The following is a 16977-nucleotide window of genomic DNA, read 5'->3' as shown; positions in this document are numbered from 1 at the left end:
GAGATAGGTCTCTAATTCATGATTGCATGTGTTTGCATTAGCATGGCTCCTATAGTGGGGTCATTTACTGAGTATTTCTAGATACTTAGGCCGTGTGCCATATTATTTTTTTAGGTAAAGGCAAGGGCCCCATGTACGGTTGAAGGCGGCATCGTGATTAGAGACTGTGGCGCGTGCATAGGATAGTTGCATATTTAAAATTCCTAGTCTTGGTTAGGATAGGGTGTTTGCGTTTCATTTGCAATTGTTTTTATCTTACTTTGAACTCCACCATGTTGTTTGAAACACGTAAGTCCGGCCGTATTTTCTAGTGTTAATGTATTCTGAAGTTTTAAATTTTTCGCTATTTAAGATGAGCATTTTTAGAGTTATATTCTGCATTAGAGATGAGCATGAGACGTTAGTGGCAACTCTGGATATGTGAAAATTTAGGGTCGTTACAATTGGTATCAGAGCTCTAGGTTTTAAATTTTGTAGACTAGCCTACGATGTAGGTTTGGCACGCTCCATGGTCCCAACATCGATGATTCGTCACCGACAGGTACGCCTTGAATAAGATAAGAAAGGAGAAACGTTTTCAACTCGCATGCATTTTCTTGTTAATATTGCTGAAATTGTTGTATATTTTAAGTATTTATTAATGAGTATGATATGATGTATAGCATGTTGAGTGTTTACTTCTGTGGCATTATGATGTATTGTATAGTGTGTATATTGTTATTTATTTATGCATAGAATTAAGGCCTTAGGCTTAAGGAACCTTATGTTGGTTTATAGAACCATGCCCAGACGACGAAGAAGAGGAAGAGGAGACGAGGATGGGGGCGACCCCGTCTTAGAGGAATAAGACGAGGTGTGGCAGTAGAGGGCCCACCTCGAAAAGGATCAGAGGTTGGGTCTGTAACAGTTATGCTGCCCCCAGTCTTACCACCAGTTGCACTACCACCTTTAGCGCCTCCACTACAAGCTGAGCTTCCACCACAAGTTGAACCTCCACCCCAGCCTGCTCTACCACCACAAGCTGCACCTGAGGTTGCACCCCCAGCGGCTGGGGTAGATGCTAATACTAAGCTAATGTGTGAGTCTATCCAAGCCTTAATTCAAACCTTGGTAACCACTCAGCAAGCCAATCTACTAGCCAGCCAACATGCCCAGGAACAGGCCCAAGCACAGGCATAGGCACAGGCACAGACATAGGCCGATGCTCAGGCCAACGTCCTAATAAACCCTCCATAACCTATTAGATGTTCAAAATGGATAAATGATTTCAAGAGATATGACCCTCAACAATTCGTCGGTTCCTTAGAAGATCCCATATAAGCCGAAATGTGGATTACAGCGGTAGAAACCACCTTTGAGACTATGGAGTGCCCAGAGAACCAAAAGGTCGCCTGCGCAACATTCGTCCTACAGAAGGACGCAGAAATATGGTGGAGAGATAACAAAACCCTTCTTAACCTAGAAGGGGGACCTATGAACTGGAAACGATTTAAGGAGACCTTCCTTAAAGAATACTATCCTAAGTCAGAGCGACTTAAGAGGCAGTAGGAGTTCGCCCATCTGGTACAGGGCGGACTCACAGTGGAGAAATACAACCGAGAGTTTAAGAGACTCAAGAGATTTGCACCGTCCATGATGGACACCAAAGAAAAGATGACAGAGAAGTTTGTACCGGGTCTGGAACCAAGAATCTGCCACATGCTGGAAGCGTTCAACCCAAAGACCTATGAGGAAGCCTTGAGATCTGCCAAGGCTTTAGAGAAACTAAAGGATGATAAACGATGTGAGGAGCCGGTAGTAATTGAGCAGAAGCACCGACATAAATCAAGAGGCTCTAACCGTCCGCCACTAGCACATAGGCACCGTTTTAACAATAGGCCTGCTCCAAGATGGAATGAGCAACACTCTCCTCGACGTACTGACAAGAACCCAGGAATCAAGATGGGGCTAGAGGAAGGATAGAAGAGGGGTGCACTAACTGTGGAAGAATACACGGTGAGAGGTGCATGGCTGACAGTCGAGCGTGTTACAGATGTGGTCAAGAGGGCACATCGCCGTGAACTGTACAGCCAGAAACGCTGAAGCACAACCAAACTCGCCTAGAGTAGTAGAGCAGACGGAACAACCAGTACCACCGTGAGCTCAAGCTAGGGCCTACGCATCTACGAGCAAGGACACTGGGAGGTTCGACGCCTTGGTGACATGTACACTATCTATTTTAGGTCATTTCGCTTTTACCTTATTTGATTATGGTTTACGCATTCCTTTATTTCTATGCCTTTTGTTATACAAGTAGGGTTTGAGTTAGAACCCTTATTGCATGAAATGTCTGTAAGCACCCCTTAGGGGTAGACTTAGTAGCTTAGGATAGAGCAAAAAATGACCAAGTAATCATAGGGAACCAATCTCTAAGCGTTGATCTGATGGTCGTAAACATGACGGATTTCGACCTCATATTAGGCATGGATTGGCTAGACGAAAACTGTGCTAGTATAGATTGTCGTAAAAAGGAAGTAAAATTTTCACCACCCGTGAGACCTACCTTTAAATTTAAAGGCACAAGTACCAGGATCACCTCTAAGATAGTCTTGATGTTGAAAGCAAAGAGGCTAGTCCAACAAGGCGGATGGGTGATATTAGTGTGTGCAGTAGACATAAGAGGAAAAGAAAATACCCTAGAAAACGTGTCAATAGTAAACGAGTTTTCAGATGTATTCTCGGATGACCTACCTGGAATACCCCCTTCCTGAGCGGTCAACTTCGTCATCGAACTCGAACCGAGAACTGGGCCTATTTCCAAAGCACCCTATCGCATGGCGCCAGTAGAGTTGAAGGAACTCAAGGCGCAATTACAAAACTTACTAGATAAAGGGTTCATTCGACCTAGTGTATCCCCCTAGGGTGCGCCAGTGTTGTTTGTTAACAAGAAAGATTGATCGATGCGTCTGTGCATCGATTACAAAGAACTAAATAAGAGAACCATAAAGAACAAATATCCTCTGCCTAGAATAGAAGACTTATTTGATCAACTTAGAGAGGCAACTGTATTCTCCAAGATAGATCTCCGGTCTAGTTACCACCAAATTAAGATCAATGAAAAAAACGTACCAAAAACAAAGTTTAGGACAAGGTCTCACACGAGTTCGTAGTGATGTCATTTGGCCTCACCAATGCCCCAGCTGTGTTTATGAAGTTAATGAACTGGGTATTCAAGGAATGTCTAGACACGTTCGTAATCGTGTTCATTGACAACATCTTAATTTACTCGAAAACAAACCTAGAACACGAGGACTACCTCCGAGAAGTCCTAACCACCCTAAGAGAGAACAAGTTGTACGTCAAGTTCTCCAAATGTGAATTTTGGTTATTACAAGTCTCTTTCATAGGACACGTGGTGTCAAAGGACGAAATATCTGTAGATCCCACAAAGGTCGAAGCTGTCACAAAGTGGGAACGCCCAACTACGGTAACAGAAGTAAGTAGTTGCCTAAGATTGGCGGGATACTATCGAAGGTTCGTGCAAGATTTCGCTAGGATAGCCTCGCCTTTAACAAAGTTAACAAGAAAAGGGGTACCATTTATATGGAATGATGCTTGTGAGACAAACTTCCAAAACCTAAAAGAGAGATTGGTAACCGCCCCGGTACTCACAGTACCCGAGAGCTTAGAAGGGTATGTGATACATAGTGACACCTCCATGAAAGGACTGAGATGTGTATTAATGCAACATGGCAAGGTTGTTGCATACGCGTCCCGTCAACTAAAGAAATACGAAAAGAACTACCCTACCCATGACTTAGAGTTGGCCGCTATAGTGTTCGCGCTAAAAATTTGGTAACATTACCTGTATGGAGATAAAACTCAAATTTTTATTGACCACAATAGTTTAAAATATTTCTTCACCCAGAAAGAGTTAAATATGAGGCAGAGAAGGTGGTTAGAATTGGTGAAGGATTATGATGTAGATATCCAATACCACCCTAGAAAAGCAAACATGGTCGCAGATGCTTTGAGTAGAAAGACAGTCCACTCGTCGACCCTCATTACGAGGGAAGTAAGAGTATAAAGAGAATTCGAGCGAGCCAACATAGCTATAGCGACCGAGGGAGTCATAGTACAACTAGCCCGATTCACAGTACAATCTACGCTTAGGCAGAGAGTTATTACCTCCCAACCAGAGAATTCTAACCTACAAAAAGTCTTAAGACAGCTAGACGAAAGTCCAGTAGATGGATTCTCGAAGTCCTCAGATGAAGGACTATTATATCAAGGACGCCTATGTGTTCTGGTAATAGAGGATTTAAGGAAAGAGATATTGACGGAAGCTCACAACTCACCATTTTTCATGCATCCAGGAGGTACTAAGATGTACCAAGATTTAAAACAACATTTGTGGTGGAAAATCATGACGAGGGACATGGCCGAGTTTGTGAGAAAGTGCTTAGTTTGTCAACAAGCGAAAACTCCTAGACAAAAGGCGGCGGGGTTGTTGCAGCCTCTAAGCATACTGGAGTAGAAGTGGGAAAACATAGCAATGGACTTCATAGTAGGATTACCCAAAATGCCCAAGGGCTATACAGTGATCTGGGTAGTTGTCGATAGGTTGACCAAGTCGGCACACTTCCTACCTGAGAAAGCAACATATACAGTTGACAATTGGGCACAACTGTATGTGAAAATAGTAAGACTACATGGAGTCCTAATGTCTATAGTGTCAGATTGGGATTCACGCTTTACGTCAGCATTCTGGCGTGGACTTCAAAAAGCGCTGGGTACCCGCCTTGACTTTAGTACCGCCTTCCACCCCCAAACAGAAGGACAAACAGAGCGTTTAAACCAAATTCTAAAAACATGTTACGCGCTTGCGTACTAGATTTTAAGGGATGTTGGGATTCCAAACTAAACCTTATGGAATTCTCGTATAATAACAACTTTCAAGCCACTATTGGTATGACACCGTTTGAGGCCTTGTATGGGAAATGGTGTAGGTCCCCACTATGTTGGGACGAAGTAGGCAAGAGAGAGGTAGTAGGACTTGAGCTGGTTCGACTCACCAATGAGGCTGTCCAAAAAATTCGAGCGAGGATGGGTACCGCTCAAAGTAGACAAAAAAGTTATGCCGATGTAAGGCGTAGAAGCTTAGATTTCGAGATAGGGGACCTAGTATTTCTCAAGGTGGCACCTATGAAAGGTGACTTGAGGTTTGGATGTAAGGGCAAGTTAAGTCCTAAATTATTTGGACCATTCGAGATTCTAGAGCGAATTGGTCCAGTAGCGTATAAGTTAGCCCTACCTCCCGCCCTCTCAGGAGTGCATGATGTATTTTACGTGTCGATGCTGAGGAAGTACATTATGGACCCTATCTATGTAATAGGCTACGAACCACTTCAACTCAATGAAGAGCTACGAGGAAAGACCAGTAAAAATCTTAGCCAGAGAAGTAAAAGGCTTACGCAATAGGAACATTGCGTTCGTTAAGGTGCTGTGCCGGAATCACCACAACAAGGAAGATACGTGGGAGCGTGAGGACGAAATAAGAGAAAATACCCCGAGATAGTACAAGAATTTGAGACTTTCGAGGACGAAAGTTCTTTTTAGGGGTATATAATGTAATGACCCGGGAAAAAGAAAAAGAAAGAAAGAAAAAAAAAACTCAATCGCTAGAAAACCTGCGAGTTTTCTGGCGACTGCCAAATTTTATGGATCCCACGCGAAACGACAACTACACCCTCCTCAGCCTTCAGCCCAAGACTCCCAGAACACCTCAGAATACCAGCAGACAAAGAAAAGAAAGAAAATACGAGAGAGAGAAAGATTTCAAATAACGTCGACGACTTTCCAATTTTTCCGACGAGTCCCAAACCACCTCAAAACTGACGCCAAACGTTAAGTTACCATCAGGAGAAGGATCCCTAATGATAGCACAATAACTCAAGGTATGTTTTGTGTCTTTTCGTAAGCGTCGTCGTCAGTAACCAAGGTCAAAAAATTGGGTTTTCCTAAATGTTCTTAGATCTGTGGTTTTAGGAATAGTTAGGCCACAAAACTTCGAGGAAGGAAAGATAGACGACAAATAAAGAGGAAAAGGAAGAAAGGGGACCGAAATTGGCAACGGAAACGCTGCGGAAAGGAGAGAGAAAATGTGCCAGAAAATTGCGCAGAAGTCAGGTAAGGAAGAAGCATCCATCGAATCTGGGGTAGCTCAAATCGAATACCCAGACCTGAGACCCAAACCAATCCCAGTCAAGCCTGCGAAATCGAGGCCCAAATTTCGAACTGGCCTGCAACCCAAACACCTGTAGCCTAGTCCAGTAAGTCGAGGCCCAACGATCAGTCCGACCCAATAGCCTTCTACAGCTGACGACCCGAACCAGACTGAACCCGCGCCTTGACTCGATGCCACAGCACGATGTGGCACGTTCCTGTTGCCACATGGCACACAGCGGCGCAGGTGGTCCCTCGGCTCGGCCTGGCGCAAACGGCTCGGCCTCTATCTAGTGAAGCTCCGGCGATTTCCACCGTTTCGACCCTTCTAGACCTGTTTTCAACCCCGATTAAGGTATTTGAGGCCGTTTTAGAGCCTCATTTCAGATTTATTGAGTTATTGGTAATTTAATTGTGAAATACTAACGGAAGGTGGTGAACGATGTGATAGAAAACAAACCCTGACAACGTAGGAATCACCTCTCAAGGAACATGAGCTTACGTTTAGCTAATTAGGGAGTACTTCGGCCAAGGCCAACCAAGTAAGTGACCTTACTATAGGATAGACTGAAGATTGATGATGTATGAGTATGACATTGTGTTGTGATGTATGTTATATGTACGTTATTTATGTTTCAATGCATGACGTACATGTTATATTTGATGCACTTAATTGCTTTTATGATGAGTATGATGTATGCATGACTTTTGTTGACATGATGATGTTTTCCATGTTGAACATGCCCTATGATGTTGTATGTCATATTGCATCACGTCGTTAGATCGACATAAGACACAACCGTAAGAGAATGAAAATGATATTAATGTAAATATCTACGAGCACGTGTTACACAGTGTAACAAAGAGATGAGATTAGAGGGTTGTGTCAGAAGAGACGTATAATTGGACTTCGAGGGACCTCATGCATATTATGTGTTCATAAGCATAGGGCTACTTCCCCTAGAGATTATGAGTGCGGACGCGCATCGTATGATGATGAGTGATGATGTGCACGAGCAGTTCGCACATCGCTGGGCCACTTTCCTTGTCAAGCGAGCATACTCTGGAAGCTCCTTAGGTTGAACACCCGTTAGAACCAGTAACCATCATGGCAGCATTATGTAAAACATAATGATCGTTCCTCTCCTCATTGGTGTACACGTTCGTACCATTGTGAAGGCATAGGGCTATCCCCCAATGCATGAGCACACAATAATGCATGAAGTCCCAATATTTTTCCATTTTCAATATCATTTAAATATAACCTTGCTATCGGTTTTCATCCATATCATATCATTTCTCATTTTTCAGTTCTCATATCATACATAACTCTAATTGGGTTATATTTCATGTCATTCATATCATGTTGTATACATACAATTTAGGAGACATAACATAACGCTTCATGCTTTTAACATAACATTTCATCATATACATATCATACACACACACACACACACACACACATATATATATATATCCGTCATTCACATGTCGTATCATAATCATATCATATCGTTAACACTACGTGGTCATATTGTTTCCTAACTTTTCATAGCCTTAACATTCTTATACATATCACAGTCATGTCATTACATGAACATACCTTAGTCATATCATTACAAGAACGTATCCTAATGCTATTGTTCTACCAATCTATCATAATTCTATCCCTTTCTACAAATAACCTAATCTTATTTTTTTATCAGTCGATCGTGACCCTATCATTTTTATCAATCTCTCATATCCATAGCACGTCGATACGTAACCTAACTTTAACGTTTCATGAACATATCTTATGTTTAATGCATCCTTTTCGTATTCTATCTCAAACATATCATTGAACACATCGTACCGTAAGTATTATCATACAATTCACATATTATAACATATACATAACATATCATAAGTATATCGATTCACAAATAATTCACACATATCAATATATATGACACGTGCAGAACCACATGACACATGTCAATATCAAATATAACCATGCCGACAGTAAGGCCACTTACTTGAGTAACTTAGGCTGATGTCACTAATTTGTCCTTAATAAAAATTTGATTTTGTCCTTGTATCCAAGTCAACCTATGTGAACTCATGACATCAATTTTAAGTCCGATTCTCTGTATTTTATAATGATCCAATGTTAGAGTTCATGTGAGCAACAAAAAGTTTATCTTAAAATATATATAAATATCATCACCAGAAGGCATGAAAAGAGGCAGCAATGTTTAAAAATATTCATTTTTGCTCAAACTTAATGATTTGTTATTTTAGTTTGGCCTGGAAATTGATTTAGTTCTAAATATTATTAGTAACTATTTTACCATTTACAGACAGTTCAAAAATGGTAAGAGATAAAAAAGAAATAAATGAAAAATATCTCATTTGCAGAATTACATGGATATTCAAATTTATACATGGAAGGAATGAAAAATAGATTAAAAAAATGATATTGTCATTTATTATACATTGAATAACCAATAAATTAATAATGAAAAACCGAACACTTTCAATATATATACAAACTATCATTTCCATTTTTTCTTCATTTTTTTTTTAATAAATTTGATTGATATCTTCCTTTTTAAAATAAATTTGATTGATATATCTGAAATAAAATATGTAAGTTAGATTTTTTTTTTTTTTAAATATAATTTTTTTTCAGTTGTTTTATATATTTTTTTTAAATTTATCAAGATTCTGACGTCCATGCTAACTTCCACTCGACTCTTTCTCCAAAACAGCAACAGTTCGAGAACTCGCTGAACAACAAAACTACCTAGCGAACCACCCACACGTTTTCCCGGCTAACACTCGATTTTTTCGTACTCTCAGACACCCTTGAAAACACAAACAAGTTTGGAGAGCAAAAGTCGTTTTCAAGGAAGGTAAAGAGTTCGAATATAGGAATATAAAAGGTCTTTATGACTTTTCCATTAAGGTAGTAACTTCCTTGCTAAAAATTGCACCTTTTCCAGGCATAAATGCATAACATAATATCTTGTCATTTATAGAAATAAAAATAAAATCTTAACTAAATAAGGCAAAAATGGAAAATCTAAATCGTTACATTATCCCCTCGGACTCTCGTCCTCGAAAGTCTTTGTATCCAGAAAAACTCTATGTAACGACCCGAAATTTTCTACTTAATTGAAGGTCGCTACTGTATACATACCATAAACATTGAATGTGGAAGACTTCATTTAAATTCCACAAAACATAACATTTTTCTTAAAACACAGCCATGGACTTAAGTGTTTCGAAAACATCTTTAAAACGACACAACAAAAGACCCGAAATAAAATAAATAAACGTTTAAGTTTAAAACATCCTATTCTATCCTAAGTCTAAGAAAATAAATATCACTATCCTATGCATGTGCCATGATCTCGAGTTGCGATGTCGTCGTCAGCTGTACAGGAATGCCTTGCCTTTACCTGAAAAATGTAGTAGTACATGGCTTGAGTATTTAAAGAAATACTCAGTAAGTGACCCACTATTGGGGTTAACTGCAACAATCACATGCAATGAAATGATGGAACCTATCTTTCGTTTCATTTCGTTTCGTTTCGTTTCATTTTTCCTACGGTGCTGTCCTAACGGGTAATCGTGGACGTGTACCATATACTCTACACACAGCCCATACGTGCGAGTATGGGCTCACCAGCTAGTTCGCACACTGCTGGGCCACTGTCCTTATCTGGTGGGCATACTCTGGGAACCCCTCATGTCGAGACCCATTAAAACTAGAACCGTCACGGTAGCGCTATGCAATGCATAACGATCGTTGTCCTGCCATTGGATGTACGCGTCCGTANACAAAACATAACATTTTTCTTAAAACACAGCCATGGACTTAAGTGTTTCGAAAACATCTTTAAAACGACACAACAAAAGACCCGAAATAAAATAAATAAACGTTTAAGTTTAAAACATCCTATTCTATCCTAAGTCTAAGAAAATAAATATCACTATCCTATGCATGTGCCATGATCTCGAGTTGCGATGTCGTCGTCAGCTGTACAGGAATGCCTTGCCTTTACCTGAAAAATGTAGTAGTACATGGCTTGAGTATTTAAAGAAATACTCAGTAAGTGACCCACTATTGGGGTTAACTGCAACAATCACATGCAATGAAATGATGGAACCTATCTTTCGTTTCATTTCGTTTCGTTTCGTTTCATTTTTCCTACGGTGCTGTCCTAACGGGTAATCGTGGACGTGTACCATATACTCTACACACAGCCCATACGTGCGAGTATGGGCTCACCAGCTAGTTCGCACACTGCTGGGCCACTGTCCTTATCTGGTGGGCATACTCTGGGAACCCCTCATGTCGAGACCCATTAAAACTAGAACCGTCACGGTAGCGCTATGCAATGCATAACGATCGTTGTCCTGCCATTGGATGTACGCGTCCGTACCCTCGTGATGGGATGGGGGTATCCCCCCAGATGCATGAACACACATAATGCATGAGGTCCCCCTATTTCTACATTTATCTTTAATGACCATAACCCCCCTGTCACGTTCCAGGCTTCATGTCATTCTCATTTTCATTTCACATTTCATACACATTTCTATCGGGGTTATGGTTCCAGACAGTTTACCGTGTTTCATGTCATACAATTCATGCGGTTCACATTCACATATTCCATACAAACATGCCATAATATTCAAGGACCTCATATTGTTACATGCATTTCACATCACATCAGACTGAAAGCATACATAGCATACATTCACGTTCACATAACTACGTACTTAAGCACAATAATCTAGCATACAATGTATCATATCATAAACAAGTCATAACGTAAACACTTCATAGTCATATCGTTCTCTAACTTACCATAGCCTTAACGTTCTTATACCTATCACAGACATATCATTACGTAACGTACCTTAGTCATATCGTCACAAGAACGTACCCTAACGCTATAGTTCTATCAATCTATCACAAACCTATATCTTTCTACCCATAACCTAACCGTATTCTTTCATCAATCTCTCCTATCCATAGCACTCCGGTATGTAACCTAACCTTAACGTTTCATGAACGTATCTTACTCCTATCGTACATTTCGTTTTGTGCATCCTTCTCGTATCCTATCTCAAACATATCCTTGAGCACATCGTACCATAATTATTATCATACAAACCACATATTATAACATAATATAACATATAGGAAGCATATCGATCCACAGACAATTCACACATATCAATATATATGACACGTGCAGAACCACAAGGCACGTGTCAACATCAAATATAATCATGCCGATAGTAAGGTCACTAACCTGGCTAGCTTAAGTCGTTGTCATAAATATATCTTTAATGAAAGTTCGATTACGTCCTTTGAAATCCGAGTCAACCTATATGAGCTCATGATATCAGTTTCAAGTTTGAACTCTATAAAATTATTTCTCTAATTTACATTGGCCATCTTAAAATTCTGATATTTTGTGTTACACAAAATTTAAAGGAGCTCACTGCCCCTCTGATGTTTACTGTTTTATTGTTAAATTCTGTTCAACAAATCTTTCCTCAATCTCCCTCCCCTCTCTCTCTCTCATTATTTCCATTCTGTAAATAGGTTTTTCAATTGTGTAAACAGATATTACTGGCCAATTGTAAGTCCAATTGTGAGTTGATTGTTTGGCTACGATCTTATAGATCTGCCAACTAAAATTTTATTGAATCTAACCTTCTAACCTTAAAATGCTAACAAAAATCTAATCAATTGGATAATCTAATCAATTGGATATGGGTTCTAATATGAAAGAAGATTTGATCGTAAATTAATTTCTTATAACCCTAACTATAAAAGAAAAGGAAATATGAGATAGGATTTTACCATCTCTAAATCTGCAATGTTGAAAGCCCATTTTACTTCTCCTCAAATTTGACTAGTGTTCTTTTTTTTTTTTTTTTTTTTTTTTTTTTTTTTTTTTTTTTTTTTTTTTTTTTTTTTTTTTTTTTTTTTTTTTTTTTTNTTATTTTTATTTTTATTTTAATTATTTTAATTAATTTAATTAATTAATTTATTATTATTATATTTTAACTATTTTTATAATTATTTTATTTGTTTATTTTTTTGGCTATTACACTCTAGATACTTTTCTCTTATCTCCTCCCCTTGTTCTCATTACGTAACTTCCCCTACTAGTTCCCAGAATCCTATGTGCCACCTCCCGAGCAATCCTTGGTCATGTGGTCCTCCTTTCCACACCGAAAACAGGCTCTTATGTGACTTAAACATTGACCCCAGTGATTTTTCCCACACTTATTACACTTAGGCTTGTCATCTAATTTGTTTTCATGTTCGTGACGACGCTTTTGTCCCACTGACGATGCAGGGGTTCCACGAGAACTATCAAATAATTCCATAGACTTAGCTACTCTTAGGGCGGCAGCGTAAATGGTAGGTGCAATTGCCTCAACAGTGTTACGAATCTTTGTGTCTAACCCCAGCACAAACCGTCTTGCTGTCCTGTAGTCCGTGTTCACCAACTCTGGGGTAAATCGCTTTAGTTTAGAAAATTCTCTAGCATAAGTAGTAACACTACGCCCCCTCTGACTCAATTGAGTGAACTCTTGTTGTTTTCGCAGCTGAACGTCCTCTGGATAATACTCTTTAGTAAAGGCACTCTTGAATTCCGCCCACGAGACTGCACCTCCCTCAGGACTAATAATATCACGGGAAGCCTGCCACCACAATTCCGCATCCTCACGCAACATAAACGTAGCACACTCCACCCCTATGGGCCTCAGGGCAGTTGGTCAACCCAAATACCGTCTCAATGGATCTCAACCACATCTGTGCCACAGTTGGATCGTCAGATGTCCCCTTAAATGTTTGAGGGTCACCCCTCTTGAAATCTTGTAGGTACTTAGCTTCCATGGTTGATGTAGAAGCATTTGCTTGATGGTTGACAGTCAAATTTCGTATCACAGCTTGAAATGCATCTACTAGGGCAGTTATAGAGTTTGGTGCGACCTGAGGTGTCGCTGGTGATGGAAGAGGCTGATCTACAGAACCCTCACGTCCCAAACTCGTCCCCTTCCTCTACCCTTAAGCGGGGGTCATCCCCTACGACCACCTCCTCGAGTCCTAGGTGGCATCTAAATAGTGAACGTAACTATTAAGTCACATACTCCTCTAATAGATTCTATAAACATTTGTAATTATGCAAATCATTCATACATTCAACTATAGCATCATCATAACTAGCCGGCGTTACATGACATATCATAAATCATGCCAACATATAACACATGTATATCATATCATTCACCACAAAATACACATGTATATCATAACTAGCCGGCGGTACATGACATATCATAAATCATGCCAACATATAACACATGTATATCATATCATTCACCACAAAATACACATTCACTACTGCATACATCATTTAACTAAGAAGCTTTATTTCTTAAAAAAGGCGTACCTGACGGTGACGACGCGTTTGCTGGAGGACCATGGAAGTACGTTAGGCCTACATCGTAAGCTATTCTACAAGATCTATAACCTAGGGCTCTGATACCAACTGTAACGTCCCTAATGTTCTAAATGTTAAGGATATTTAGTAATAAATTATAGTTTACCATATATATTATATTTGATATTTTATTATAAGGCAAATATTAGATATTTGCCTTATTACCATGGGTATCTTTCCATTTATTGTTATTTACATGTATTACTATTTCCATATCCTTGTAATTTATTTGATTATAAATAAGATAACTTTCACACCNGTTATTTACATGTATTACTATTTCCATATCCTTGTAATTTATTTGATTATAAATAAAATAACTTTCACACCATTTAGGCGTGGTGGATTAATCAAACATTCTTATGGTATCAGAGCCCTTCTGGTTTAGCAACCCTGATCCTTTTTTTTCAATGGCTTCTGAATCATCTACTATTCTTCTCCGCCACCCCTGCTGGCTTTGATGTCGCAGGTGCAGTCTTCATGACAGCCGCAGGCAGAGCCGATTGATTACTCTTCGGCTCCTTTCTTTTGACCTCCAAATCACCCTTTGCCATACTCTCTACATACAACCTCAATTTTTCCAAACATAGCCTCTTTCATTTTCTTCCCAATTTTCCCTTCATCCTTCACATAAATCCTAACCTAAACCTATCAATCTTCTGCAGAGATTTACCTTTCGAATCTGGGCGCCGCACTGGCCTCTTTGCCAACCAAGTTGCCGCTGCCCTTCTTGCCAAAATTGGCTCCTTCACCCAATGTGGCGACTCTTCCGGCTTCAACATTGTCTTTGTCCCTTGCTCTAGGTTTCCCCTTCTACTTCTTGGAGTTAGACATATTCTCACCAGAGCCAAGGCAGTATCGTCGCTAAGCGACAATCCCTCTTCATGGGTTAAGACATATTCTCGCCGAAGCCAAGGCAGCATCGCCGCTGAGCGACGATCCCTCTGCAATTTTCGATGGCCAAGAAAGTGTTTCTTTACGCCTCCTCTGAACCAGGTTGTTGACATCTTCACGAAAAGTGTTTCTCAACCTCTTTGAATTTTTAAGATTCAAGCTTCACGCTCGTTCAAATCCGACGTTCAGCTTGCGGTGGGGTGTTAAGGATATTTAGTAATAAATTATAGTTTACCATATATATTATATTTGATATTTTATTATAAGGCAAATATTAGATATTTGCCTTATTACCATAGGTATCTTTCCATTTATTGTTATTTCCATTTATTACTATTTCCATATCCTTGTAATTTATTTGATTATAAATAAGATAACTTTCACACCATTTTGGTGTGGTGGATTAATCAAACATTCACACTAAACCTAATTAGTGACGTCACCCATGCATATATAATTCATTACGTGGAAGCTCATCGTAAGTAATTAAAATTTAAATAATTGGGCAATAGATCTGATTCTGAATAATTAGATAAAGGAAAAGTGATTCCGACCTGATTTCTTGTAATGCAATTGGATATATGAAAAGAGATCTGAAAAATGACACAAAGAAGATCTTTCTCCAATTAAATCTCCAAGATCTATCTCTCTAATTAAATCTCCAAGATCTATCTCTCCAATTAAATCTCTAGCTCTCTAGCTCTCCCGGCATTGTTGTTGGTATTTTTTTTCTTTTTTTTAATTGTTGCACGAACCACCTATGCATCTTGGATTCTGAATTTTGACTAGTTGAGGAGAGATAGTTGGGAGGAAAGAGGGGTTGGTAGGGAGTAGTTTAGAAAAAATTATTATTTTTTATTATTTTTATTATTTAATTATTAATTATTGCCATTATTTTTTTTTTGTACGGTTGTTACACCTTAGATTGTTCCACTAGTGCATACACGGTCATTAGTATTTATTTTGGTCCTCTCATCTTTGTTGTCTTCTCCCGTTGCTCTAAGTTCTTTTATGAGTTAATGATTACCTTAAACATGCTTTTTATGAATTATACATTTAATGGCCTAGGCCCCATCGCTAGCAGATATTATTTTTTCTAGGCTTTTTTTTTCGGGCTTCCTCTCAAGATTTTTAAAATGTGTCGGCTAGGAAAAGATTTTTCATACCCTTATAAACAATAATTCGTTCTCTTCCCCAACCGATGTAAGATCCCACAATCCACCCCCTTCGAGGCCCAGCGTCCTCGCTAACACTCGTTCCCTTCTCCAATCGATGTGGGATCCCCGGATCTACCCTTCTTAAGGACCCAAAGTTCTTGCTGACACACCGTCTCTAATTATAAAATGTGACACGTGGAAAAGTTGCGGACTATACAATTATAAAATGACACGCATAAATAAACAAACAACAAAACATAAACATAGGGTGGTTAAAAATGGTTTGAACATGCTGCCATAAGCAAACATCACTTTGGACAAACATGCCCTCTAATGACATGTTGTTTGACCGTGTGATGACATGCGTGGGCCTATAATATTTATGGATATGTCTACTAGTTAGAACTCTAAAAGTTTAGAGACTAGATTCACATTAAATGTACTAATTATGTATTTTGAGCTAAATCATCTAATATCGTTTTTATATATTTTGTTATTTGTGTTGAAAAATAACGTTGGATTTTGCAAAGTTAGAGGTATTTTCAGTATTTCTACAAACTTTCAAAAACTAACTTAACGAGTAATTCCAACTAAGAGCAGGTTAGAGGTTAGAAGGATGAATAACTTTTAGATCGAGCTTGAAATCTATGATAGTCACTCTTAAATCCTAAGACAACTCACTCCAGATTAGCTTGATCATGACTCATCCAATAAATCGATTTTAACATCAAACTTAAAGCAATGTTTGAAAGAAAATAACACTCAAAGTGTTTCAAACACAAGATTTTTGTATTCTACCATAATTTCAAACTTGAATATTACCAAGTACAAACTATCAATAAAGCTATTAAATACAAGCAGAAGAAAATAAGAAATGACATAAATAATCTTGTATGTAGTTCAACTATTAAAGACATATGTCTTTGCTTAATCCGAATGTAAAAATTATGCTCTTCCATATTTAAGTCGTCTATTGCTACAAAACGTCTACGGATATGAACGTGCTTGTCTTGAATTTCTTAAATCTTGTGATAAAAAATAAACTTAAATTTGAAGGTTTTAGCACTTTGTATTTAATAATTCAAAATTTAAAATCTAAAATGTAAATGTTGGTTAATTTCTTTTTTGTTGCTATATTAATTAATTATTCATAAAAAAAAACCTAGGAAGTATTTTGAAATCAGTTTCAAATAAGTCGA

At 38.7% G+C, this 16977-nt stretch overlaps 1 protein-coding gene across 1 annotated transcript; it reads right to left on the bottom strand.

The window, feature by feature from the left end:
* Window positions 1-12396: 12396 nt before the first annotated feature.
* Window positions 12397-13120, bottom strand: LOC111777745. Its single transcript, XM_023657458.1, has 2 exons — window positions 13013-13120; window positions 12397-12924 (listed from the first exon to the last, which is right to left on the bottom strand). Exons 1-2 carry the CDS (start codon window positions 13118-13120, stop codon window positions 12397-12399), a joined length of 636 nt encoding a protein of 211 aa, XP_023513226.1.
* Window positions 13121-16977: the final 3857 nt, after the last annotated feature.

Source organism: Cucurbita pepo, chromosome LG16 (genome assembly GCF_002806865.2).
Source record: "Cucurbita pepo subsp. pepo cultivar mu-cu-16 chromosome LG16, ASM280686v2, whole genome shotgun sequence".
NCBI classification, from domain to species: domain Eukaryota; kingdom Viridiplantae; phylum Streptophyta; class Magnoliopsida; order Cucurbitales; family Cucurbitaceae; genus Cucurbita; species Cucurbita pepo.
This window is presented reverse-complemented; position numbering and strand designations above follow the sequence as displayed.